At 41.8% G+C, this 27,390-nt stretch overlaps 1 protein-coding gene across 3 annotated transcripts; it reads left to right on the forward strand.

Annotated features, from left to right (window-relative positions):
* Nucleotides 1-3,271: 3,271 nt before the first annotated feature.
* Nucleotides 3,272-25,687, forward strand: LOC145342144 (E3 ubiquitin-protein ligase XIAP-like). 3 transcript variants are annotated; one of them, XM_080187414.1, is made up of 8 exons: nt 3,272-3,370; nt 7,438-8,454; nt 15,747-15,846; nt 16,896-16,974; nt 22,137-22,182; nt 22,370-22,564; nt 23,536-23,606; nt 24,133-24,277. In XM_080187414.1, the coding sequence occupies exons 2-8, from the start codon at nt 7,566-7,568 to the stop codon at nt 24,154-24,156; spliced, it is 1,404 nt and encodes a 467-aa protein (XP_080043540.1). In that variant the 5' UTR covers nt 3,272-3,370; nt 7,438-7,565; the 3' UTR covers nt 24,157-24,277. The 3 variants fall into 3 exon arrangements, with proteins under 3 accessions (XP_080043540.1, XP_080043538.1, XP_080043539.1); XM_080187412.1 differs by lacking the exon at nt 23,536-23,606 and having other exon boundaries at nt 24,133-25,687; XM_080187413.1 differs by lacking the exons at nt 3,272-3,370; nt 23,536-23,606 and adding an exon at nt 3,421-3,439 and having other exon boundaries at nt 24,133-25,687.
* Nucleotides 25,688-27,390: the final 1,703 nt, after the last annotated feature.

Genomic DNA, 27,390 nt, shown 5'->3' on the forward strand with positions numbered 1-27,390 from the left:
TAGTGTCTTGTATTTGGTTCTCAAAATGTGGTCTCCTCTAGATTGGAGATTGGGTGTCTGCTTTGTGGAAAACCTCTAGTTCCAAGCTTCCATAGAATCTATAGAATCCCTATCATCCAGGAAAAGGCTATATGGCCTATTGATTCTGCAATGAATCTCTGGAAGAGCATCCCACCCATGCTCTACCTTCTGCCCTACCAATTTACCATGGCTAATCCACATAACCTGCATATCTTTGGACTTTGGGAGGAAATGGAAGCACTGGAGGAAACCCACACAGAAACGGGGAGGATATGCATCGCTGGCTCAGAGCTCTCAACTTGAGTTGCTTGCCCTGTGACCCCATTTGGAACCACAGATTACACCCACTGACCTCCCCATTCCCTGCCACAGGACCCCTGCTTCACAGTTTTCTGGAGTCAATATTGAATTTAACAATTTCAGACTATATTTTCTATGCACTTCCCCCACTTCCCCCCTCCACTATGCCCCACCTACTGTTTCCATTTTTCATCTAGTTTTTCCTTCATTGTTGCTTTTGAACAACGGTTGATCCTCATTCTACCATCAACACCATCTCTCAATACCTCTCTTGTTTCTTTCATTGTCCCATTAACAATCTCTTTGGTCTTGCGTTACCAACTCTTCTGTCATTTAATCTCCACTGTCTTCCACTCTTTTATCAACCTTTCTTTTTCCCTTTTTCCATCCTACCCCACCCCTTTCCATTGTTAAAAGCCTATTACAATTTCTAACTTTTCCTGAGTCTGATGAGAGGTCATCAACCTTATGTGTTAACTCTGTTTCTCTCTCTGCATGCTTGACTTGCTGAGTATTTCCAGCATTTTCTGTTCTTATTTTCATATTTCCAGCATCTCAGTGCCACACTGTAGAAAGGATGCAACTGCACTGGAGAGTGAGCAGAGGGGGTTTACAAGTATGTATCCAGGAATGTGAAACTATAGTTATAAAGATAGATGAAGATAGGGCAGCACAATGGCACAGTAGTTAGCACTACTGCCTCACAGCACCAGGAACTTGGGTTCGATTCTCAGCTTGGGCCACTGTCTGTGTGTAGTCTGCACGTTCTCCCAGTCCATGCATGGGTTTCCTGTGGGTGCTCTGGTTTTCTCCGATATTATGAAAGACGTGCTGGTTAGGTGCATTGGCCATGCTAAATTTTCTCTCCGTGTACCCAAACAGGCATCTGAGTGTGGTGGCTCAGTGACTTTCACAGTAACTTCGTTGCAGTGTTAATGTAAGCCTACTTGTGACAATAATAAATAAACTATTTTTTAAACTTAAGAAAAAGATTGGAGAGGATTGGACTCTGTTGTCCTTGGAGAGAAGAAGGCTAAGACAAAATTTGTTGAGATATTCAGAATCATGAGGGGCTGGACAGAGTAAATGGGAAGAAACTGTTCCCACTGTAAATGAATCAAGAACAAGAGATCACAGATTTAAGGCGATTTTCTAAAAAAGCATTTTTTTTTCATTCATGGGACCAGGACATGGATTGCCCACCCCTAGGGCAGTTGAGAGTCAATTACATTCCTGTGGCCCTGGAGTGGCATGTCGGCCAACCTGGGAGGGACAGTAGATTTCCTTTCCTAAAGGACATTAATGAACGAGGTGTGCTTTTACGACAATTGACAATGGTTTCATGGTCATCAATAGATTTTTAATTCCGGATTTTTTTGATTGAATTCAAATTCCACTGTCTGCTGTGGCGGGATTCGAAACCAGAGGTGATGGCTATTGGTATTATCGCTGAGTTTCTGGATAATACCAATAGCCATCACCTCCTCCTAAAATGAAACGTGATGAAAAAAAACTTTTTCACATTGTGAGTGGTTGGAGTCTGAAATGCACAGGAAGTGTGGTGGAGACAAGTTCAACTGAGGTATTTAAGAGGGCATCAGATGATAACTCGAATAGAAACAATATGCAGAGGTATAGGGAAAAGGCAGTGTAATAGTACAAAGTGATAATGCACATTTGAAGACAATGGGCCAAATGACCTTCTTCTGCACCATAACAATTCTGTGATCTGCAGCATTTTGCTTTATATTTCTTCTGGTGTTTGGGAATGAAGTTAAAGATTCCAGTCCATCACTGGAAACAAAAGCACAATGACCTATTTTATAGAATCATAGAATCTTAAAATCCTACAGTGCAGAAGGAGGCCATTCGGCCCATCAAGTCTGCACCAACCACAATCCCACTCTGACCCTATCCCCATAACCTCACATATTTACCCCAGCTAGACCCCCTGACACTAAGAGGCAGTTTAGCAGGGCCAATCCAACTCACCAGCACATCTTTGGACTGTGAGAGGAAACTGGAGCACCCAGAGGAAATCCGTGCACACACGGGGAGAATGTGCAAACTCCACACAGACGGTGACCCGAGCTGGGAATTGAACCCGGTTCCTGGTGCTGTGACGCAGCAGCGCTAACCACTGTGCCGTTGATTGAAAGATTAATTTTGGCCAGGACTCTGAGATGTATTTCCATCCTATTTCGTTTTTACTTTTGGGTGGTTTCCTTCTTTTTGGGGGCTGCCCCTTTTAATTTGCCCCTCAGTTAATTCGATTTAGTTTATTTGGTTAGTCAGGAAGGTTGACCCTGAGATGCATGGTCATATACCTGATGTGCTAACCTTGTTTTTCCTCTTGGCAGATTCTGCCAGATTTACTGAGGTTTTTGAGTTTTCAACTTGTGTTTTATATTGGAACAAGGTTGCTAATACAGAGACCTGGCCAGTGCTCAACAGTAAGAAGTCTTACAACACCAGGTTAAAGTCCAACAGGTTTATTTGGTAGCAAAATCCACTAACTTTTGGAGTGTTTGCTGCTCCTTGGTCAGGTGAGTGCTGACCCCACTCACCTGTCAAAGAAGCAGCAAGCGCTCGGAAAGCTAGTGGCGTTTGCTACCAAATAAACCTGTTGGACTTTAACCTGGGGTTATAAGACTTCCTATTGTGTTTACCCCAGTCCAACGCCAGCGTCGCCACATCAGTGCTCAACAGTGCATTGTTATTTGTGGATTCAGCTCGAAATCAGTGACTGCCCTTCATGGGTAACTGAGATGACATGAAGGGCATTGCCACGTTCCAGGGTGAAAGGGCGCCCTATCAAAATGCAACTTGCATTTTCAGATGGCAGCCACCTCAGCGGCAGCCAATCCCTGCCCTCCCTCAGCTGATTGACGTGGGGGGTGGGACCCATTGAGGAATTTGCTTCATTCATGTGACTCGGAGCGGCGCTGGCTGCTGGGGCGCTGCGCAGGCTGCCTTCTTTACAGCTTCACATTCTTCACACCCAGTGGGTCTGCGTCCTGTGGGAAACGACACCGTCTTTACCCTCACTGTGAGTTCCTGGCTTTACTGTGAAATTCTCCGTTTAGCCACTGACCTTGCTGGCTTCTTGCAGTCGACGGTATTGTCGGATTTACTGGCTTGCTGATTTAACAGGCAAAAACTTGCGTTGTTCCGAGAGCCGCACCTTTCTTAACCATTTCACCCTTGTTCTGGAGGAGGGCATTCCTGGTTGTTGCCTAATCTATTCCATTATTGCATTGTACTTTGTTCCTTTTTGATAATTTGAGTTTTCTGCAGGATTGTTGATTGGGCAATTAAGCATTTGCTCAGGAATGTCAAGACTTGCGCTCCTAGTATTATTAGAATACATGCTCAGCTTATTTGCTCATTAAATCTGTTTTGAAAATAATTTACTTTACTTCCAACTTTCACCACACTCCCTTGTATTTTGGCGAGCTATGTCAAGGTAAATAGATTACCTGTGCTGTTCTCAAATTGAAATATCAATGCTAATATCCAAAGTTGCCGTTTTCCAAAAATCTGATGAATTTGTTGTAGATTTGGAATGCTACTTTTTTCTTATTGAGAACTTTTGGTGTGTGTTTCTTCTCATTCTGAGGACATTGAACATCTATGTATTGCACTTACTTTATTATTGCTTTAGGTCCAGAAGTGTTGCTGATTTGAGTTTTCACATGGGGAGAATGTAGGTATTTGGAAACATTGCCATGATATGAGTTGATTTTATTATTGCCATATGTATTGGTATACAAGGAAAAGTACCTTTTGCATGCTATACCATTGTCTTGACATTGCTTCTGCTTAGGATATTTATCTAGTTTTACTTTGAAGAAGTCCTGACATTGACTTGCTGTGAAGTATTCCATACAAATATTGTCAAGATGTTTCATCCAACCCCTCTGCTTATTCAATGATAGTAAACATGATTTGTCAGCAAGCGTGTAAAAAAAAAAGTGTTATCATTGACTAATTGGAACAAATCTACGGCCAAAATGCTTCATAATTTCCATTGACTATTAATGGTGTGTTCCATTCCAAAGTGAGATTTCAGTAATTTCAGTTCTTACCTTAACTGTTGTTCCCCTTTTTTTTTGGCCATAGCTGGAAATATGCAGTAAGCTGAGCAGTGTCTGTGGAGCAAGAAATAACACTTTAGGTCAAGGACATTTTCATTTTGAGTGTAAATATATACTGAGATGACACAATATTTTCATGTCATTAAAATGTTTGCATTCCAAAAACTAGTTTGTCCAGTTGAAGTAGTGTGAAATGTTTTGAATGAATTCATACTTATTTCCCTCTTTCTTCAAGGCAAAATTCTGTTGCATTGGTTTCATTGGTGAATGCTCTGGATTTTATTTCTCCCAAAATGTATGAGTTCACTCTTCACAATTTCCATCTTTATGCCTATTCTGCTAACTTTTCTGTCTTGATGTTTTTTTTTTTCACAGTCTACTCCCTATTTGCTCATGAAAAACATAGGTTTATGACCAAATTGGACCTCTGAGATCTTTTGGTGTGGTGTTCACCTCCTTCAAATGACCAGTGCCCTGATATCTGTATCGTATGTGTGAAGCGGTTGTTGCAAGTTTTTTGATACCCATGGGCAACATGGCACAGTGGTTAGCACTGCTTTCTCATAGTGCTGTGCACCTGGGTTTGATTCCAGCCTTGGATGGCTGTCTGTGCAGAGTTGGCACATTCTCTCTCTGTCTGCATGGGTTTTCTCCAGGTGCTTCAGTTTCCTCCCACACTCCAAACATGTGTGGGTTAGGTTGATTGGCCATGCTGAATTCTCCCTTAGTGTCAGGGGGATTACCCAGGGTAAATGCATGGTGTTATGAGGATAGGGTGGAATTGTCATTAGTGCAGACTTGATGGGCTGAATGGCCTCATTCCGCATTGTCAGGATTCTAATCTATTGAACAGAGAGTTGCCATGATTGTGCCATTTTTATTTTTAACTGTTAATTTTTTACTTTGGTGATTCATCATTGGTAATATAATGGTGATGAGGGTAGGAGGGAAATGTTCTTTGAGTCATCATACTTCCCCTCATTTCTCAAATCACTTATACTCGCTCTGCTTCTGTCACAATGTTTAATCTCTCCATTGTCTAATTTTGAAAGCCTTTTCTTCAGCAGAGAAAGATGATTAATCATTTGCTCTATCATTTCCAGAGGATAGCCCCTGAATTCGCAGCTTGCACTCCAAAGGGGTGTAACCGTGAACCTACTAACTTAACGTTTTTGTTTCGTTTCACCAAATCTCCAGGCCCCCTTTTCTTTTAATGTTGAAATGGGGTTCTTTACAGTTTGGATCATCCAGTAGGCTAAGGGTCCTTTTCTTTTCCCCACTCATTTTTAGATTTTCCAATCTGTGCACAGTAGGAGCTTTGTCTCCTGCGGTCCCCCACCTTTGGCTTGTATTTGAAAAGGTGAATCTCACTGTTAAACTTTGAGCCACATCCTGTTTCCTGGCTGTCTGTTCACCACATGCTAACCTCAAATACCTTTGGACTTTGTGGTGTCATGGACAGTGTAAATGCCTCTTCCTGCCCCTTTCTGCCTTTCAGCCCATCAAGTTTGTGCCAACGTTTCTTTATTACTCTCCTCTCCCCCACGTCAACCACTCACACTTCTACTTTCATTTTGTACACTTGAATAATTTGTGTTTAAAAGCAGCTTTTGAGTTCCGTTTTTCATTCCATGTCAGGACTTTGTGGAAGGGAATTCCCCTTCAAACCTGCCAAGTTTTTTTTTGTGATTTCCCCTTTAAATGAGTTTCTTCACGTCTGCTACTGACTCATTTGACCAGTGGAGCAAATCATTTATTCTGTTATGACCCTTTAATGTGGAAGATGTTTGTCATGATCACGGAGCATGTCAGCTCTAGTGGAAAAGTCCCAACACCACCCCCTTCACCCCCACCTTACACACGCACACAGCCACAGAACAGCTGTAGTGTTGTAACTTCCGGCCATCTGAATTCCAGATTTTGCGCCAATTCTGTTTAAACCCAGAGGGAACAAGCATTCAATTTCTGTTGAATTGGTTTTCCGATCTCGAGAAAAGAGCAGCCAAAATAGTGAGAGCTTACCAAGCTCCCACAATAGTATGCCACTGGGCAAGATGTGCTCCTCCCAGTTAGTTTGCCGAGTCTTTATCTTAAGGAATATATGGGTAGTCTGCAAATACTATACACGATTGCCTTCTCAGAAAAAAATCTTCGGCAGGTTCAGTGTTTTAGGCAGAGGACACTGCTTCCTCAAGGGAAACAGACAGTCGCCATCTTCTTGGCTGACACGCTTTGTGCTTGCTGATGGACTTTTTTGGAAATTGCAAATTCCTTCTCTAAATATTTGTCTAATTCAAGTATCACAGTGAGTGCTTACCTTTTCACTTTTTACTGGCACCCATCGTGCCTCAAGAGTGCTGTTCATTAGGCTGTGCCCACCAGATTAAAAAAAAGAAGTCCCCATAGCTATCCCAAAATTGGTCTGAACTTCATGGTAGCCATTGGTGCCTCAGCTTGTGACCCTAAAATTTTATCCCGTGATCCACAACTCTACTGTCTTTAGAATGATTGAGTAAAATAGCTTGCAATTGAATGTTCCAATGTGCAGGATTGAAGTAAAAAGCCAGGTACTGCTCTCTACTAGATGGCTGTTCCATGGAGATGTACAGTGGTACAAGATGGATTTTTACCTACAAGAGAAAGATTACTTTGAAATTTCTTTTACAGTTTCTTTAAAACTGTTTCAATAGATAACAAAATTGTGTGCAATTAATGATTTTTTATATACTTTAGCTGTTTTAATTTGTTTGTACTTCTCAACTGCTGGTCATTTTTATTGTGGATGTGTTAGAGATATAAATGAATCTGAACCGAGTATTTGGAGAACTTGGGCTCCGAGTGCTAATTTATTGCAAAATGTTTTCTTGCAATTGGATAGTATTTTTAATTGACTGCAAAATGCATATTTGATCGAGGTAAAATTGAGACTGATGCCCATTTTGACTGGTTTTAGTTAGCAGTTGCATCGGATTGAATTGGGAAAAGATTTGTAATTGAAGTTTTTTGTTTTTTTTTACAGGTGCACTGGAATTTCAGCAGAAAGAAGTTGGTTTTTCATTCCATTATAGTGAAAAGACACCCAAATACCAAAAATATCCAAGAACCTGTAGTTGTGTAAGCACTCAGTTGGGATATTTGTTCTCTGATATGGATATTACCACAGATTGTAAACAAGATCTCTCAAATGAAATCTATAGACTTGGAACATTTGTCAACTTTCCATCTGATGTGCCAGTGTCTGAAGCAACATTGGCCAGAGCAGGTTTCTTTTATACTGGTGTCAAAGACCAGGTGAAATGTTTCAGCTGTGGTGGGGTAGTGGAAAACTGGCAACATGGGGATTCAGCTGTAAGCAAACACAGGCAGCTGTTCCCTGCTTGTCCATTTATTAATGGTACACGCATGAATGAACAAATAGCAAGCTCCAGACTTCCACTTGTACTTCACGGCCGTATAAACTCTGAGCAAGTGGCTCATCATCACTCTTCAGAGAATGGCCCTTGCAACCAATTGAATGGTGATTGCCAGTATCATCGGCAACCTTTCAGCGATCCTGTGAGAAGTAGAAGCATTGAAGATATGTCACATCTACGACCCAAGAATCTTGCAATGTGCAGTGAAGAAGCCAGACTCAAAACCTTCACCACCTGGCCTAGTTATGCCATTGTTACTCCAAAGGAACTTGCCAAAGCAGGGCTTTATTACATAAACAAAGATGACCAAGTACGGTGCTTTTGTTGTGGTGGTTTGATGAAAAATTGGGAACCTGGAGATCGAGCAATGTCAGAGCACAAGAGACATTTTCCTATGTGTGCTTTTATTTTAGGACATTCTGTTGGAAATGTACCATTGGATCCGAATTGCAGCTGGACAGATGTTAATCTGCCTTTAAATGGTGAAGCAGAAGCACATGTTTTTTGTCTGCCCAAACACCCAGACAAGCAAACGTATGAATCACGGCTTCAGACTTTCAAAAGCCCCGAACGCTTTGCAGTTAATGCTAGCAATCTTGCAAGAGCTGGATTTTACAGCACAGGTATTGTAAATCTCTTGAAGTTCTAAGTATTAAGTATAGTTCAGATGGATGAGCTGAATAAAACAATTATTTTCATTTACTGTCCATTTCTTGCAGTTAGAAATACCCATTACACTTAATCAGTGAAAGTACAAAAATGGCAAACATATTCAATCATTACTCCTGCTATAGTGTTTGTCGCTCAGAAGGAGAATAGCATATTAAACATCTTAGGGAAATCAATATTGAATTGATATGGGGTTTTGCCAGAATTAGCAAAATAATGAGACTCGAATGATAAATCCTCAGGATGAGATGTTTTCCATTCCAGGGTTTTTAAGGAAGGAACAGATGCCACAACTGTTATGTTTCAATGTTCTCATGAATTGGGAATTAGTCCTTTTCAATTGAAAAATTGCATATGTCATGCTGCTATTGAAGATGATGAGAGATGGAAACCAGGAAATGACAGACTGTCAAAATCCTGGGCATAACCATTGACCAGAAAATAAACTGTGGTTCCCAGAGCAGAGGCTAGGATTCCTGCAGTGAGTAACTTGCCTCCTGACTCCCCTAAGCTCCTCTATCATCTACAGGGTAGATCAAGAATGTGATGGGTTCCTGGACAGATGTAGCTTGACACCATCCAGGACAAAGCAACTCACTTGACTGGCACTGCTTCAACAAACATTAACTTTCCAATGAACAATGACAACAGTGTGTAGCATCTTTAAGATGCACTGCAGGAACTCAACAAGGCTCTTTAGAAAGCACCTTCCAAACTGACCACCACTCCCATCCACAGGGCTGAGGATATATGGGTACCTGGAAGTTCCCCTCCAAATCCACTCACTATTCTGACTTGGAAATATATTGAGAAGTCTGACAACACCAGGTTTAAGTCCAACCAATTTATTTGATAGTAAACTCACAAGCTTTCGGGGTTTGCCCCTTCGTCAGGTGACAGCAAACCCCGAAAGCTTGTGAGTTAACTATCAAATAAGTTGGTTGGACTTAAACCTGGTGTTGTCGGACTTCTCACTGTGTTTACCCCAGTCCAACGCCGGCACCTCCACATCTTGGAAATACATTGCCATTTCTTCTTTGTCACTGGGTCAAAACCCTGAAATTTCATGCCTAACAGCACTGTGGGTGTAGCTTGAAGACAGCAGTATTCAAGAAGGCAGCTCATCACCAGCTTGTCAGGGGCAACTACAGATGAGCAATAAATGCTGGCCCAGCCAGCAATGCCCACACCCCATAAACAAATCTTAAAAAAAACCTAACACTTGTTAGTAGAATATTACTGCAATATATGCTTTAGTATGGGTGACAACACCTTGCATTCTGTGTGATCAGAGAAAACCAGGGTAGGTTTGTGAATCAGATTTTTCTTTTTCATTTTGAGGTGTCCAATTTCTCTCGTTATGAGATGTTTAGAATCCTTTCAGGCAACAAACTTTGGAATGCCCCTTTGCAACTGGACACGCCTCTCTGACTACATTGTCTTCTACCACTACCACATGCCATTTGACTTCCAGTTTCATGGTCACCATTATCAAAACGTGCTTTCAGTTCCAGATTTTGTTAATTTGATTTAGTTCTTACAAGCTGCCATGTTGGGATTTAAACCTGTGTATCCTGGGTATTATCCTGGACCTCTGGATTACAAGTCCAGTGACATTACCACTAGGCCACTGCCTCAAGAGACCATGGTCATTTAATTGAAAGAAAATTACTTGTTCCTGCAGTTGTTGGTGTTTATTGCCCATTCCTAGTTGCCCTTGCAAAATAGTGGTGTTGAATTGCTACTGTTCTTTGTATTTTTGGTGCAAGTGAGTGGCTTGCAAAGCTTCCTCACATGGCTGCTGTGAATCAGCTACATTGATGTTGAATTGGAGGCACATATTGGCCAATAAGGGCATTGATGGCAAGTTTCTGACACTGAATTATGTAAATGAACACATGCGAAGTGGCTTTTTTTAAACTTTCCTGAGGTTCAAGGTGGCAAGATACATTGTAGATTCCCACTTGGCAGGTAACTTAATCCAATTGCAGTTGACTGTCTTGGGGCTGTGGCTGTGTCGCTGTGCATTCAGTTGTCTACCAGTTTGCATCACTCCATGAGAAATTCTCATTAGAACATGAGAAATAACAGGAGGCCGTCAAGTCAATTGAGCTTGCTCCACTGTTTGATTTGATCATGGGTGACCATCAGCCTTAACCTCACTATCCTGCTTTGATTTCCTCAGACAGCTCTCCGGGATAGAAAATGCCAAAGATTCGCCAACTTAAGTGAAGAAATTCCTCCCTGCCTCAGTCCTAATTGATATACTCATCCTGAGACTGTGCCCTGTGTTCTAATTACCCATGGTGTAGAAATGCTGGCATTGAACTGGTGTAAGCACAGTAAGAAGTCTCAACAGCAGGTTAAAGTCCAACAGGTTTATTTGGCAGCACGAGCTTTGAGTTTCAGGCTCCTCCATCGGGTGAGTAAGGACTTGTGTTCATAAACAGGTCATACACAGACACACGTTCAATTTACAAGATAATGGTTGGAATGTGATTCTTTACAGGTAATCAAGTGTTAAAGGTACAGACAGTGTGAGTGGGGAGAGGGTTAAGCACAGGTTAGAGGTGTGTATTGTCTCCAGCCAGGACAGTTAGAGATTTTGTAAGCCCAGGCAAGTCATGGGGTTTACAGATAGTCCGACATGAACCCAGGACCCCGGTTGAGGCCGTCCTCGTGTGTGCGGAACTTGGCTATCAGTTTCTGCTCAGCGATTCTGCATTGTCATGTGTTGTGAAGGCTGCCTTGGAGAACCTTACCCGAAGATCAGAGGCTGAATGCCTGTGACTGCTGAAGTGTTCCCCGACAGGAAGACAACACTAGTTGTCTGGTGATTGTCGAGTGGTGTTCGTTCATCTGTTGTCGTAGCGTCTGCATGGTCTCCCTAATGTACCATGCCTCGGGACACCCTTTCCTGGAGTGCATTAGGTAGATAATGTTCTCTGAGTTGCAAGAGTATGCACCATGTACCTGGTGGATAGTGTTCCCACATGAGATGATGTAGCATGTCTTGCAGAAGTGAAGTGGCAGGGTTGTGTGGTGTCATGGTCACTGTTCTGCTGAAGGCTGGGTAGTTTGCAGATAATGGTCTGTTTTGAGGTTGTGTGGTTGTTTGAAGGCAAGAAGTGGGAGTGTGGGGATGGCCTTGGCGAGATGTTTGTCTTCACCAATGACATGTTGAAGGCTCTGGAGAAGGTGTCATAGCTTCTGTGCTCTGGGGAAGTACTGAACGACAGGGTACTCTGTCCGCTGTCCTGTGTTTGTTTTCTGAGGAGGTCGGCTTGCAAAATCTCACTAACTGTCCTGGCTGGAGACGATACACAGCTTTTAACCTGTGCTTAACTCTCCCACTCACACTCTGTACCTTTTAAGACTTGATTACCTGTAAAGACTCGCATTCCAACAATTATTTTGTAAATTGAGTTTGTGTCTGCATATGACCTGTTTGTGAACACAACTCCTCACTCACCTGATGAAGGAGCCTGAGACTCTGAAAGCCACTGCTGCCATATAAACCTTTTGGACTTCAATCTGGTGTTGAGACTTCTTCGTGTTCTAATTACCCATACATGGGAAATAATGTCTCAGTACTGACCATATGGAGCTCCTTAATAATAATGTATTTTAAGTGAAATCACTTGTCATTCATCTAAATTTTGAGAATAAAGATCCAATTTAGCCATGTCATTATAAGACCCCTTTCATCCCAGAGAGCAATCTACTGTATCTTTTGTTGCTTGCATTGTAGGCAATACATATCTTCCTTTTAAATATGGGGACGAAATCTGTGCATGATGCTCCAGGTATGGTCTTGCCAAAGCCCTCTAGAATTATGGCAGCACTTGTTTATTATACAGCAAGGCCAACTTAACATTTGCCACCTTAATTGCTTGCTATACCTCAACTAACTTTTGTGTTCCAGGTATGAGTATTCTGACTATCAGTACATAGAAATTTCATGCCTTTTCAAAAAAATCTGCTTTTCTATTTTTGCAGTCAATGTAAATGACTTAATGTGTTCGCATATTACACTCCATATGCCACCTTATTGCCCAGTCATGTGCTGACGTCGTTGTCTTCTGTCACATGACCTCCAATATCCTCTTTAAACATTGACAGATCCTGAATGAAACAATAAGTCAATGCATTGGTCCACAATTGTTCCCTTTTTTGTATCCTGCATGCAAATATTTTGTCTTTCAACAAGATTCGCAAGGAATTATCCAAACGTGTTCTTGGGATCACCCATGAGATTCTGTAAACTGTGATTTCACATCAAAAGATTGAGTTTGGACTTTGATCAATACTTGTGGTTAGACTTTTTTAACCTTGACCACGTTCATGTGGCTGAATGTTTCTGCAAGTATAAGAACATAAATAGGAGCAGGAGTAGGCCATCTAGCCCTTCGAGCCTGCCCCGCCATTCAATAAGATCATGGCTGATCTGTCGTGGCTCAATTCCACATTCCCGCCCTCTCCCCATAACCCTTAATCCCCTCGCTTATCAAAAACCCATCAACCCGCGTCTTAAAAATATTTAGCGAGGCAGCTGCCACCACTTCAACGGGCAGAGAATTCCAGAGATTCACCACCCTTTGAGTGCAGAAGTTCCTCCTCAACTCCGTTCTAAACTGCCCCCCTTATCTTGAGGCTGTGCCCCCTAGTCCTACTGTCCTTTCTGAGCGGGAAGAGTCTCTCCACCTCTATCCTATCCATCCCATTCATCATCTTGTATGTCTCAATGAGATCGCCCCTCATTCTTCTAAACTCTAACGAGTACAAGCCTAGTTTATTCAGCCTCTCCTCATAGCTCAACCCCCTCAACTCCGGTATCAGCATGGTAAACCTCCTCTGCACTCCCTCCAAGGCCAAAATATCCTTGCGTGAGTACGGCGACCAAAACTGCACACAGTACTCCAGCTGCAGCCTCACCAATGCCCTATACAGCTGCAGCAAGACCTCCCTACTTTTATATTCAATCCCCCTCGCTATGAAGGCCAGCATCCCATTAGCCTTCCTGACCACCTGCTGCACCTGCAGGCTGGGTTTTTGCGACTCATGCACAAGGACCCCGAGGTCCCTCTGCACCGTCGCCTGCTGCAGTTTTTCGCCACGTAAGTAATGGTCCTTCCTACCATTATTCCTACCAAAGTGGACCACCTCGCACTTGCCAACATTAAATTCCATATGCCAATTCCTGGCCCATTCGCCCAGCCTATCTAGATCCTTCTGCAGACTCTCCACACCCTCCGCACAATTTGCCATTCCACCAATCTTGGTGTCATCAGCAAATTTCGACACCATACACTTGGTTCCCTCCTCCAGATCATCTATATAAATGGTAAATAGCTGAGGCCCCTGCACCGACCCCTGGGGCACTCCACTGGTCACCAACCGCCAATCCAAATAGCACCCATTGACCCCCACTCTCTGCCTCCTATTTGACAACCAATCCTCTATCCACGCTAACACCCTACCCCCAACTCCATGCCCCCTTACCATCTGCAATAACCTCTTGAGGTACCTTGTCAAACGCCTTCTGAAAATCAAGAAAGACCACATCCACCGGCTCTCCTCTATCCACTGCCCTAGACACATCCTCATAGAACTCCAATAAATTTGTCAGACAAGACTTCCCCTTAACAAAACCGTGCTGCGTCTGCTCTATCAAGCAATTCCCCTCAAGATGCCTCGCTATTTCCTCCTTGATGACGATTCTAACATTTTACCTACAACGAGCGAGCTATCTTGGATCTGGTGTTATGCAATGAGGTGGGTAGAATTAGGGACCTTGTGGTGAAGGATCCTCTTGGGGAGAGTGACCATTGTATGGTGGAGTTTCTGGTGCAGATGGAGGAGGAGAAAGTGGGTTCCCGGACACACGCCCTTTGTTTGAACAGAGGGGAGTACGGTAGGATGAGTGAAGAATTGGCGAATGTTGACTGGGGGAGCGCGTTGGAAGGTAGGTCTGCTGAGGAGCAGTGGAGGATCTTTAAGGAGATCTTTCTTGGTGCTCAGCAGAAATTTATTCCGATGGTTAAAAAGGACCGTAGGAGGAGAGGTAATAAGCCGTGGATAACGAAGGAGGTGAAGGAAAGTGTTAAATTAAAAGCGGAGGATTTTAGAGTAGCTAAGAGTAGTGGGTGAGAAGAGGATTGGGAGAGGTTTAAATGTCAACCAAGATTGACAAAGAAGTTGATAAAGAAGGGTAGGAGAAACTATGAAGCTGGGCTAGCGCTTAATATAAAAAAGATAGCAAGAGTTTTTATAAATATGTAAAAAGGAAGAGGCTGGCTAGGGTGAACGTTGGACCCTTAGAGGATGAGGGGGGGACTTAGTGGTAGGGGATGGGGAAACGGCTGAGGTCTCGACTAACTTTTTTGTTTCGGTCTTCACGGAGGAGGACGTGAATAATTTGCCGGGTGTTAGCGATGGAAAGGTGGTAGGACTGGAGGGTCTCAATGACATTATTGTTACTAGAGGGGCAGTGCTCGACAGACTGGAGGGACTGATTGTGGACAAGTCCCCAGGACTGGATGGAATGCATCCGAGGGTTCTGAAAGAAATGGCGGAGGTGATAGTGGATGCCTTGGTGGTTATTTTCCAAACGTCGCTGGATTCCAGGGAAGTGCCAGAAGATTGGAAAACGGCTAATATGCTATAAAGTAAATGAAGACAATTTTTTTTTCCTTGTTTGTAACTTAATTTAGTTGCTCCTACAGTAGGCTAAGTTTTTAGTGTATCAGTGGAAAATTCTGTGTGTGTGTTGGACTGTTGTGAAATTTCCCTTGGGGAAATTACATCTGTAATGTCAACTGATTTCTTAGTGAACCCACATTTTACAAATTTTAGTCAGCATAATGTTTAAATTAGTTGGCAGGAAAGTTTACCTCACTCCCACTGCTTCAGAGGGGGTGGGGGGCTGTGTTCATGTCGACGTGTGCAGTATGTTTTGATGAAGGCCATGACTATTTTGTTTAATACAGCGGAATCAGCAACCCTGTGATGCAATGTTTGTGGTCAGTCGATCGGGTGGCCTATAGATGGAGCAGTGAACTGTTATTATGCTGGTCGCTATGGCTGAGTCATGGGCACATTGGTGTACTTGCTCCTGAGGAGTCTGTTCACAAGAAAAGTGTGATACAATTATATAAGTAATTTGCTCAAGCCTTTTATATTTCAACAACATTTAGCAACTGTGTCTGTAAGTGTGAAAAATGATGAATTTTGACTTAAATTTCAGGTGAAGAGGACAATGTGAAGTGCTTTCACTGTGATGGAGGTCTCAAAAATTGGGAATCTTGTGATGAAGCTTGGGAGCAGCATGCAACATGGTTTCCAGGGTAAAAGGCAAACTGCTTTAAATGATTTACATTAGTGATTTGTTCCTGAGTTTTTGCTGTTTTAGGTTAATGAGCATTAGTAGCCTACACCTGTTCCCATTTTATTTACTATTCTCTAATCTCCGGCTTTGCAAAACACATAACGTGCAGCCACAAAACAAGTTGTTGTTTGCAGTGCCACCAGATCTGAACTGGAAGTTTGCACTTTGTGTACGTGTTTCTTCTGAATGGAAATTGTTTTCCCTCTGGGGGCACCTTGTGCACAGGATTTTTGAATTTCAGATCTCATTGCGTTTGCGTTCAGGTGATGGTTTCATGACCATGCGGGACATTGACCCAGATCTTCCAATCTCTATCATCAGAGACGAAACGTATCCCTCAGGGTGCATTATGGGATCCCTTTTTGGAGGTCCCAACGAAATGACTAAGTGGGAATTGCATGGCAAGTTTGAACTTCTAATGAGCAATTTCCTTACACCCTCTGAAAAGTTTTGAGTTATGAATTAGACTCAGTGATGCGGTTCAAAATTGCTTATTTGGGAAGTTACCTAGGAACTATTGGACAGAAAAATGCTTGTGTAATTGTGAAACCATATAACTGACACCCCACTCTGACCTGATCCAGTTTCACTACCTTAGCCAGTCTTTTTGCTTTGCCTCCTTCCTGTGGCATTTTAAAAAAGCTTCAGGCATTTAAACTCTTTATTCCCTAGAAGATGCCTTCAGCTGCTGTAAAAAGGGGCATGGGTTCTGCAAGGCTTCTATTCGTTGGTGTCTGTAATTGCTAGCACTGAGTCAGATTCAAAAGTTTTTGCATTATCAAATATCTCAGCATCTGAGAATGGTAAGTGAGGTTTTTCTGACCCTGACTAGGCCACAGAAATAGGGTTCCCTTTCCCAAGGGATGATTTGGGCCATTATTTCAGCTTTTAATGTAAAAGAAATTGTGAAAAAGACTAGACGCTTTCTATCTAATGTTTGAGTCCAGCTGAAACATGAATATGTTGAGGGAAATTCCTGGAAAATAACTCCTACTGTTGTCTAAATAGGTGTGCGTTCCTAACTCAACAGAAAGGCCACGACTTTGTCAATGATGTTCAGTTGAAGAAATTGCACTCCATTGCTACCGTAAGCTCCACTCTTGAAATATTTGTGCTTTTCTTGTGTGAAACAGTCATCAGGGGTGGCATTGTGCCAGGGATCTGGGTTCAATTCCTGGCTTCAGTCACTGTCTGTGGAGTTGCACATGTCTGCGTGGGTTTCCTCCTGGATGCTCTGGTTTCCTCCCACAGTTCAAAAGACATGCTGGTTCGGTGGATTGGTCATCCAAATTCTCCCTCGGTGTACCCAAACAGGCGCCAGAGTGTGGCAACTAGAGGATTTTTCACAATAACTTCATTGCAGTGTTAATATAAGCCTACTTGTGACACTAAGAAGTAAAGGTAAACTTAGTAGAATTCAGTGATATAGCAAAATTCTTGATTTGTTTATTTTAATTGTTCAAATGTTGAACGTAAGAACCCCAAGTGGGTCTTGGGATGTATAAATCAATCATGTTCATTTTTAACTGCTATTTATGCAACATCTTGACCACACCAATTGCTGTTGCATGGCAAACTATTTTGGGTTGATGAATGTGAATGAAATGCCCTTTATCATTTGCCCTCAGTGGTAATGACTGACTGACATAACTGAAGATTCAGCATATATTAATTCACTGTTGGAATTTTGCATAGCCTGTGCTGCAGTGCTCCCCACCCTCTGCCCCCTCACAGAGCCAGCAGTCTGGAAATCGTTGAGAATGTCAACATGTGGTGGTAGGTCGTGGTAATAGTTTGGTGTAATTGCGATTTTTAACAGTAGTGATTGATACAATTTGAACCAAACTGAGCCTGAAAAATTTCATGTGATGAGCTGTTAACTGATTAATCAGCGGATTTTTAAAACTACTTTTTTAATCTTCTTTTACCCTGTGCATGTGCCAATTGTTACTTTGTTGTATATTTTACAGCTTGGTAACATCACTTCAGCTCCATGTTGGAAATTCTAGTAAAGGACACTGCAGTCAGCTGCATAGTGATAGAGGTGTAATTCTCACAAAAGAAGTCACTATATTTCTCATTCAGACTTAGTTTGAGATGAGGGTCAAATGTCCTTGCTTCATTATTGACTCAGAGCTCCAGCCAACTTGTTACCTGCTGGAGATGAACATATGAAATTGTCTGACCCTTCCAGTCTGCACAACATGATGGCCAAATTGTCCGGAATAAACACTTGCTACTCCCTTGAGCCCTGAAATCTGAAAGGCAAAATACTCTTGGAAAGTTTTTGGCTCAGGTTGATGAACTTGATCAAATTTTATCTATAAAGGCACTTGCCTTCCATTTGATCAGACCTCTGATCCAGTTAAGAACCAGTTCAGCTCCCTCTTGAAAACCACCACCACCACCCATGCCACACCAGCTGACAATGTTTCCAGAGGCTGTCTACTTGGGGAAAAGCATCATAACCTGACATCCAGACTATTTCCACTTTTGTGTCTTCTGGTGCTCTACAATCTGCTGAACTGAAATAATCAATAGGAATGCTAACCAGCTTTGGAATATTTTAGACCATCAGGTCACCCCAAGATCTATGCTACTGTCAAGCAAATGGACTACTGTCCTTGTGTCTATGTAGCTGTGCTTCTGGCCAAGAATTAAACTTTGAGGCTTTTCTCTGGACTTCTGTTCAGAAAGGGCATTGAGGGATACGAAACCAAGATGCAGATGAGTCATAGCCTAACTAAATGGGAGAAAAGGTTTGAGGCCTGCACATTCATTCTTCTAGCAATAATTGCAGTAGTGAAGTTTCGATTGGGCATCAATTCCAAAATCATCTCCGACGAAGAGGATTGTCAGCCATGAGCCCATCACTAATTTGAGCACATGACAACATAGTGGCCATACCTATATTCAGCACACTGCTTGTGGATTTTCTATGCAGCCATTCACTTTGTGGCCTAGTTTTATTATTAACCAACTTGAATACATGACTCCATCTAAATGAGACAGTAAGCTGAGGAGAATACTGGCTGCAAAGGACTTTGGGTTTGGGTAGGTTAAATGATTGGGCATTGAAGTCTCAGATGGACTATCATGAGAGCTAGGAGATTGGAAGAACCAAGTAGTAGAAGATCTTTTAAGTGGTTTCTGCTGTTCTGAGAGATCTGGGTGACCTGGTACCAGAAGCACAGTATGCACCTACATTAAGAAGTCGTGACATATTAACCTTAATTGCAAGGTGCCTGGAGCACTGTAAGCGAGTCATTGTACAGAATGTGAGACCACAACTGGAGTATAGTGCACAGTTTTGGTCTCCTTGTTGAAGGAAGGGTATGGGTAGCTGCAAAGCATAACAAGCATAATTTCTGGGATGAGAGGGTTGTCCTATGATAGAGGTTCAATAGATTTGACCTAAAAAAAGGATATGGTTGCTGATGATCTCAGTAATTGTTACAGAATACAACAGGACATAGGTGCATTGGAGACTTGGGCACAGAAATGGTAGATGGAGTTTAATCTGGACAAATGTGAGGTGATTTTTGGAGGATGAAGCTTGGGTGTGAATTATACTGTAAATGGCAGAATCTGTAGGAACATGAACACAGGGATCTGAGCTTGTGGGTTCACTTTCCTAAAAGTGGCAACACAGGTGGCCAAGGTGATTTAGAAGGCATATGGCATGCTTGCCTTAATCAGCTGGGCCACTGAGTACAAGAATTGGGAAATCATGTTGCAGTAATATAAAACCTTGCTTTGGCCACATTTGGAGAATTGCATACAGTTCTGGTTGCCACGCTGCCAGTAGGATGTGGAAGCTTTGAGAGAGTGCAAAGAAGCTTCATTCAGTATGTTGCTTGGTCTTGAGGCTGTTGACTGAGGAGAGGTTGAACAACTGGGATTGTTTTGACTGGAAAGATGGAGGCTGAGGGGAGGCCTGATAGAGGTTTACAAAGGTATGAGAAGCAGAGGCTTTTTCCAGAGTGGTGGTGTCAGTTACAAGGGGGAAAGGTTCAAGGTGAAAGGGGGGAAGTTTAAACACGGTTGTGTGTGTGTGTGTCTGGGGGCGGGGGGGGGGGGGTGTAGAATTGCAAGAGAAGGGAGGGGAAGAGTGTTTTTTCAGTGGTGGATGCTTGGACCGTGCTGGCGGAGGTGGTGATGGAAGCAAGCATATTAGCAGCGTTTAAGAGGCATCTGGATGGGTATGTGAATAGAGGAATACAGACCGAGTAAGGGCAAAAGGTTTTCTCTTAGTTAACGCATCATGATCCACATTGGCTTCAAGGGCCAAAGGGCCTGTTCCTGTGCTGTGCTACTTTGTGGTGTTTGAAAATTTTGAGTTTGGAAGAATGAGGTGATCTTAGTTCTACATGAAAGATTCCATTTCTGACCAGGCTTGATTGGGTGGGGATGAAGGGTTGTTTCTCCTGGCTGGGGAATCTGGTAAGAAGTCTGACAACACAAGGTTAAAGTCCAACCAATTTATTTGATAGTAAACTCACAAGCTTTCGGGGTTTGCTCCGTCAAGTGAATGGAGAGTTCTGACCTCCAGAGCATATAACAGCACAGACAGTTTACAGATTACTGATTAGAATGCGAGTCTTTACAACTAACCTGCTATTCAAGTCTAGACTAATCCAGTCCAACGCTGGCATCTCCACATCATGGGGAATCTGGACCATGGGGGCACATGATCAAGATACAGGACCAGTCATTTGGAACTAGTGTGAGAATGTCACCCTGCAATATGGGGAATTGTTGAAAGCCCTTATTCTAGGGTGTTCTTGATTCTTTGTTGCATGTATCCAGGCCTGCCATGGATTGACTTTTAGACTTGAAGAAAATGGAGATTGCATGGCAAAGCAGAATGCAAGCCCAGGATTAGCCAGGATTTCAAGCAATGGCACATTGTCTGTAGGGCCCAAGTTTGCTGCTCTTAGAATCCCTACAGTGCAGAAGGAGGTCCATCGAGTATGCAGTGACAACAATCCCACCCAGGCCTCATCCCCATAACCCCACACATTGACTTCACTAATTCCTTTAACCTTCAGCTCTCTGGACATGAGGGGGTAATTTAGCATGGCTGATCAACCTAACCAGCACATCTTTGAACTGTGGGAGGAAACACATGCAGACACTGGGAGAAATGTGCAAACTCCACACAGACAGTGACCCAAGCCAGGAATTGAACCCAGATTCCTGGAGCTGTGAAGCCATGCCACCCTCAACTATTCATCTGGTTAAGGCTCTTCCTTTTAAGCTTATGGTGTCAGTCTCAGTTTGTTTTTGTAACGTACTGCTTGGATCTCAACTGGTTATAAACACATTTGAGTCAGGAAATTCTGCATTGAGTCCATTCCAAAAACTAGAGCAAATTATCTAGGCTAGTTGAGAGCACTTTTCATGTACCATGTTTCAGATCCTTAAACCAAGGCCCCATCTGCCCTCCAGTGGGTGTGTGTATATAGAAAATGCATTTTATCTGTGGCATCTTGGCCAATATTTATTAACCAATACCAGAAAAATAGATTATCTGGTTGTTATCACGCGACTGCAGGATTTTGCCATGTGCAAATTAGCATGTTTCCTACATCATGACAGTGACTACTTTTTCCAAAAGAACTTTCAGATCACCTGCAGTTCTAAAGTGCTCTGTGAATACAAGATTATTAAACGCTGCAACTTACCTTGTGCAGCTTTGAACATCACTTCTAACTTCCCAAAAACATTTAACTGAATGGAGTGTTCTTAAATTAAGGAAGCAACTCTTAAATAGCTTCAGCAATTCCACCAACTTAACCACACACGTCACTGTCGGAGATTCCACTTGGCCAAATCACTCGGTTTAGATATATTCTCCAGGCTTTTTAGTAGAGCAGAAATTTGACTGTTGGGTGCCAGGTGCCAAGCCCCAACGTGCACGTGTGTCTAAAGCAGAATCACAGAGCTTTGCGTTATTAGAATTTTGGAAGTTCCAGCCTGAGTTGATGGCAAGTCTGGGAGTTCCGACATTTGTATGTGAGATTAACCTTTTACTTAGTTTCATACGTGTTAAAAGGACTGAAAATTAGCAGGACTTGTTTTCCACATGTGGCCTGTTCCTTTTGTTTGATCTCTAATTAGGGTATCAACATTGGGTAGTTTCTGGTAACAATGTTACAAGTTCTCATGTTTGAATGTATTTTAAAAAAAACTTGGTGTGGAAATTAACATATGTGAAGAGTTTATCCACCATATATTTTGTTTCAGACTGAAGCACTTCCTCAAGACAGTCCTGCACGTTTATCAGAATCTGGTTAGTCTTTTGCTGACATTCAAATTTTGTGAAATGCCTTGCAAACATGCAGGTATTGACCATCCATTAATCCATTATTTATTAGTACTGATTGCTATTACAATCTTTGCTTGATTATCTGGTTAAATGTTTAATTTTTTTCTCCTGTTTGTTATTTCTCCACTGTCTTGTATGTTTGTATTTTCAGAAAGTACCTTAATGCAATCCCCAGTTGTTCAAGGTGCTCTTGAGATGGGATTTGACAACTCGCTAATTACAGAACTAGTGAAAAAGAAACTGCGATCGACCCATGATACCTACAAGTCCGTTGAAACGCTGGTTACAGATCTGGTGGAAGCTGAAAGAAAAACACAAGTTCAGGAACATAAGGAACCGAAGGAAGGTAATGATGCAGTGCTATCCCCTGCCCCTCCTCTCGCAACAAATGTTCCCTTAGTTTGAGGAAAGATTGCTTTTTTTTTTGAACCTAAATTAATTACAGATAATTTAAAACACAGGGCTGTTCAGTTCAATGGTAAATGTGTCTGTGCTCCAGAGGAGGCTCTTTCTATTCAGTTCGTCTAACCCTGTCACCATAATCTATTCCTTTCCCTTAATGCTGAAAATTTTAAAACGGATATACTTGTGGGCTTCAGTGCATTAAGATTATTGTCATGTTTGGGCTATCTCCAAAACCAGCTGTAAATTCACAGGATGAAAATTTTCTCTGTCTGAATGTACACATTCTGTTTGCCTTGTGTTTTGAGCAGTCCCAATTCAGGTCTTTGTAGGTATGAATTCTGAGTCTCAAACTGTCTTGCATTAAACAGCAAGTTAATAACTTCAATTACATTCAGTTATCAATTGACTGGGAGACATTTATCTCTGGTGAATTCTTAAAGAATAGAACATAGGTTGCTCCGCATCTAACCATGCTAGATATCAGTTGTGTCCAGTACGCAGACAACATAGTACAAGCTCCAGAGCCCTGGATCAAAAACTTTCTTATTTGTGCTTGCTCACTAGTTTTGTTTTGTTGTCAATGTTGTTGCTCTTGAGGCTTGAAAGTACTTTTTGTACTGTTGCTTCATTAATCTTGACCTTAAATCATAACATCCAAGATCAGTTAATATTAGCACCTGACACGTGTATTCAATAAGATGAATTTTAACTTGTCATCCCGGAATGCTTTTGCAGCCCAAAGACCCAAGATATGTACGCTCCTACAGAATATAAATGCATTAGCAAAATGCTGGAAACAGTTGGTATGTGTGAAGAGAGAAACATAGTTAATATTTTGGCTCCCGTATGACTGCTCGAGTTCCAAAGCAGTGGTACATGAGCTCCGTGTCAACTCTGTTTCCCACTCCACAGATGCTGCCAGACATGCTGACTTTACAGATGCTGAAGATCTGGAATTGAAACAGAATGCTGGAAATATTCAGGTCAGGTGGCATTTACGTCACAAACGTTAACATTTCAGGTCCACGACTCTTATTCAGTGCGTTTAACTGCTTCTGATTGCAGGTACTAGCTGAGTATTTCCAGCATTTTCTGTTCTATTGCCTGACAGGACTAAGATTATTTGCTGAAGCTTGATGCCTGGGATGAATTGCAATCCTTAGCAGCCATGACCTCTGAGTGCTAAAGTTTGAGATTGCCTTTGTTCACAGTGCAGTGCAACAGCTCATGCTTCAGGTAAACGAAGCATTTTGAGGTGTCTCATAGGCAATCTTGTGTATTGACTTAACCTGAAATGTTTGACCTTAAAAGGAAATACATTATGACTAACTATGTATGTTAGTTTTGAGTCTGGTTTTAAACCAAAAATTCCTGACTCTTTTGGATATAATTTTGGCATTCTACTTGCAAAATTTGACATTGTTTTGTTTTTAGAAGCATGGATATGTTAACTAAGTTTAACATCAAAACCTGTTTCAACACTATTTCAATAAATCTATCACTTCATAGATACAAACGTCGAGGAGCAGTTGAAAAAACTGAAGGAAGAGAAGTGTTGCAAAATTTGCTGGGATCGAGATGTTTGCATTGCCTTCGTACCCTGTGGTCATGTAGTCACGTGTAAAGAATGTTCTGTTGTGCAGACATGTCCAATATGCTGTTCCCAAATTCGTGAAAGAGTTAGAATATACTTGTCTTAATTAGTGAAGTAAAATTCATTGAAATTTGTTGCCTGAATTTTACAGTAAAATAAAGATTTTATTAGTTTGTATTTAAATGAATATGACAACTTCTTCCCTAATTTTCTGTGTAGTGACTTATTCAAATAATTTTGCAGTAAGTTGATGTGCCGATTCACTAACTAGCAACTTGACAAAATAAGCTATGTAGTGTACAAATTATTGTGAACAATTATGATAAGCTATTTGAAAAGATTATTATGCTTCAACATAACCTGTTAATCATTTGGTGGGTTTTGCAATCTTTTGCAAATCTTCAAGACTTGGGTTCTAATGCAATTCATGCTACAGAACAGAGTAGCCATTGTCTCTTTGGCAACCTTTTGTAACAACATTCTTAATCACGGAAGACTGATTCTTTTAAACAAAGAAGACCTTCAGCTGAAGCATTCAATTTCTAATTCATCGTTGTATAAAGTGGTAATATTTTGGATTGTGTTGCACTTCATGAAACTGGTAGGCATTGATTGAAATTGTGGATAGAGTTGGGTTTTTTTGCTCTTAAGAATTTTCCAGCCTTTTTGTACATATTGCCAAACAGCTGCGCACACTATTTCCAGGAGGTGGGGTGGAAAACTGATCTATTAATGGTTGTGAATTTGGATATCTGCTAAGACCTTTGGTGCAACCAATATTTTAGAATGGCTTTATTTACAAAAGGAAGGAAGTAGAAGGCAAAAGAATGTATTGAGTTTTTAAAAACACTCACCTTCAATATTTTTTTTGAGTAGGATTTCGATGCAGGATTAAAACGTACTTGCTGAGTAAATTTTATAGTTCAAAGTAACCAACTAAGTATATGCCCTGAGGATTAAATTAAAGCCTTAACAAATGAAAGAACCTATGTACTGGGCAACTGATAGTTTGTCATAATGTTGTGAAAAATAAATGCGGAGTTTGAACATTGGGCTGTATAACAGTATCTATTCTGACTCAATCATGTTCACAAAATGATGGCAGCTCTGCTGTGATGAGCGTTATCTGGTAAACCATGAGCTTACTGCTCAAAATATTCAGCCTTTAAGAGAAGCATTAGAAATAGAATATTTCTTGATTTTTGTTTTTAAGCTGTCAATTTTTAATTGTTTGCATAACAATTATCAAACAATGAAAATGTAGACATTTGGTTGCAGTTGGATGTTAACCAGGTTTAAAATGTGTAAAATCTGTTTGAAATATTGATGATGTAAATATACAGGACAAATGAATAAAGATTGAAGATGTATTTTAACCCTTTAGCTTTTAAAATCACTAGGATCTTTGATTCAGTTTTTCAGTTGCACACTAACATAGATTGAATCTGCTTTTATTTATAATTTTGCAAAGTTCAGTAATCATTTATAATAAAGTGATTTTTTTTTCCCAAAATGTCAGTCTGGCTTTTTGAGCACAAGTAAGGTAGCGAAAGCATACTTTATGTACTTTGGTGCTAAATCCTGTTCCATGTGAGTCCTATATCTTTATAGTAGGTGGGTCATCTTGGCTATCATTGAAGCTGGAAATGTTTTGAGGAGCTGTCTTCAGGTGGTTGTTCAATTGTTGACTTCATTTTGTGATTGAACATGGAAGAGCAGACCAGGAATTACTTGGCATTCAACAACACTCATGCTTCCTCACAGTTCCATGATATTAGTATTAGTTGGATGCTGTTTCTTCCATTGCTTGTAAGCTTCTAGCATTGCCACTGAAGCATTGCAAGCAGTAGTCTTCACTGCATCATAATCAGTAAATTATGTATTTACATAAAAACATAAGAAATAGGAGCAGGAGTAGGCCTTTGAGCCTGCCCCACCATTCGATAAGATCATGGCTGATCTGAAGCGGATCAGTTCCACTTTCCCGCTTTCTCCCCATAACCCTTAATCCCCTTGTCTATCAAAAACCTATCTACCCGTGACTTAAATATATTTAGCAAGGTAACCTCCACCACTTCAACGGGCAGAAAATTCCAGAGATTCACCACCCTTTTAAGTGAAGAAGTTCCTCCTCAACTCCGATCTAAACTGCACCCCCCCACCGGCCTTCCCTTGAGGCTGTGCCCTCTAATCCTGCTATCCTTTCTGAGCGGGAAGAATCTCTCTACCTCTACCCTAAACATCCCCTTCATTATCTTATATGTTGCTATAAGATTTCCCCCCTCATCCTTCTAAACTCCAACGAGTACAGACCCGGTCTATTTCGTCTCTCTTCATTATCCAACCCCCTCGTCTCCGGTATCAACCTAGTGAACCTCCTTCCAAGGCCAGTGTATCCTTGCGCAAGTGCAGTGACCAAAACTACACACAGTACTCCAGCTGCAGCCTCACCAGTGCCCTGTACAGTTGCAGCAAGACCTCCCTGCTTTTATATTCTATCCCTCTCGCAGACGAGTGAAGGAGCAGAGAGAGAGCTAAGATTTTACCTGTTAAAAACCTGTTTAAAATAAGTTTAAAGCACTTTGTTCTTTGTAGAATGGTTTAAAGCATTCATTTATTGTATTTCTAAATATTTTTAAGACGGGGGTTGATGGGTTTTTGATAAGAGAGGGGATTAAGGGTTATGGGGAGAGGGCGGGAAAGTGGAACTGAGCCACGACAGATCAGCCATGATCTTATTGAATGGCGGGGCAGGCTCGAAGGGCTAGATGGCCTACTCCTGCTCCTATTTCTTATGTTCTTATGTTCTTATTCCATTCACCTTCCTGATCACCTGCAGACTGGGATTTTGTGACTCATGCACAAGGACCCCCAGGTCCCTCTGCACCGTAGCATGCTGCAGCTTTTTGCCTTTGAAATAATAATCCCTCCTACTATTATTTCTGCCAAAGTGGATAACCTCACACTTGCTAACATTGTACTCCATCTGCCAGGTCCTCGCCCACTCACTCAGCCTATCCAGATCTCTCTGCAGACTTTCCACACCCTCCACGCAATTTGCTTTTCCACTCATCTTCGTGTCATCAGCAAATTTCATCACCCTATACTCAGCCCCGTCCTCCAGATCATCTATATAAATGGTAAATAGCTGAGGCCCCAGCACCGATCCCTGC

Source organism: Carcharhinus amblyrhynchos, chromosome 4 (assembly GCF_965287045.1).
Source record: "Carcharhinus amblyrhynchos chromosome 4, sCarAmb.v2.hapA, whole genome shotgun sequence".
In the NCBI taxonomy this organism is placed as follows: domain Eukaryota; kingdom Metazoa; phylum Chordata; class Chondrichthyes; order Carcharhiniformes; family Carcharhinidae; genus Carcharhinus; species Carcharhinus amblyrhynchos.

Bases quoted from the DNA above. Each gene is read 5' to 3' on its own strand.
- LOC145342144 (XM_080187412.1), top strand. From the start codon at position 7,566: ATGGATATTACCACAGATTGTAAACAAGATCTCTCAAATGAAATCTAT. The intron at 8,455-15,746 runs GTATTGTAAATC...CTTAAATTTCAG, and splicing joins AGCTGGATTTTACAGCACAG to GTGAAGAGGACAATGTGAAG. The intron at 22,565-24,132 runs GTAATGATGCAG...ATCACTTCATAG, and splicing joins ACATAAGGAACCGAAGGAAG to ATACAAACGTCGAGGAGCAG.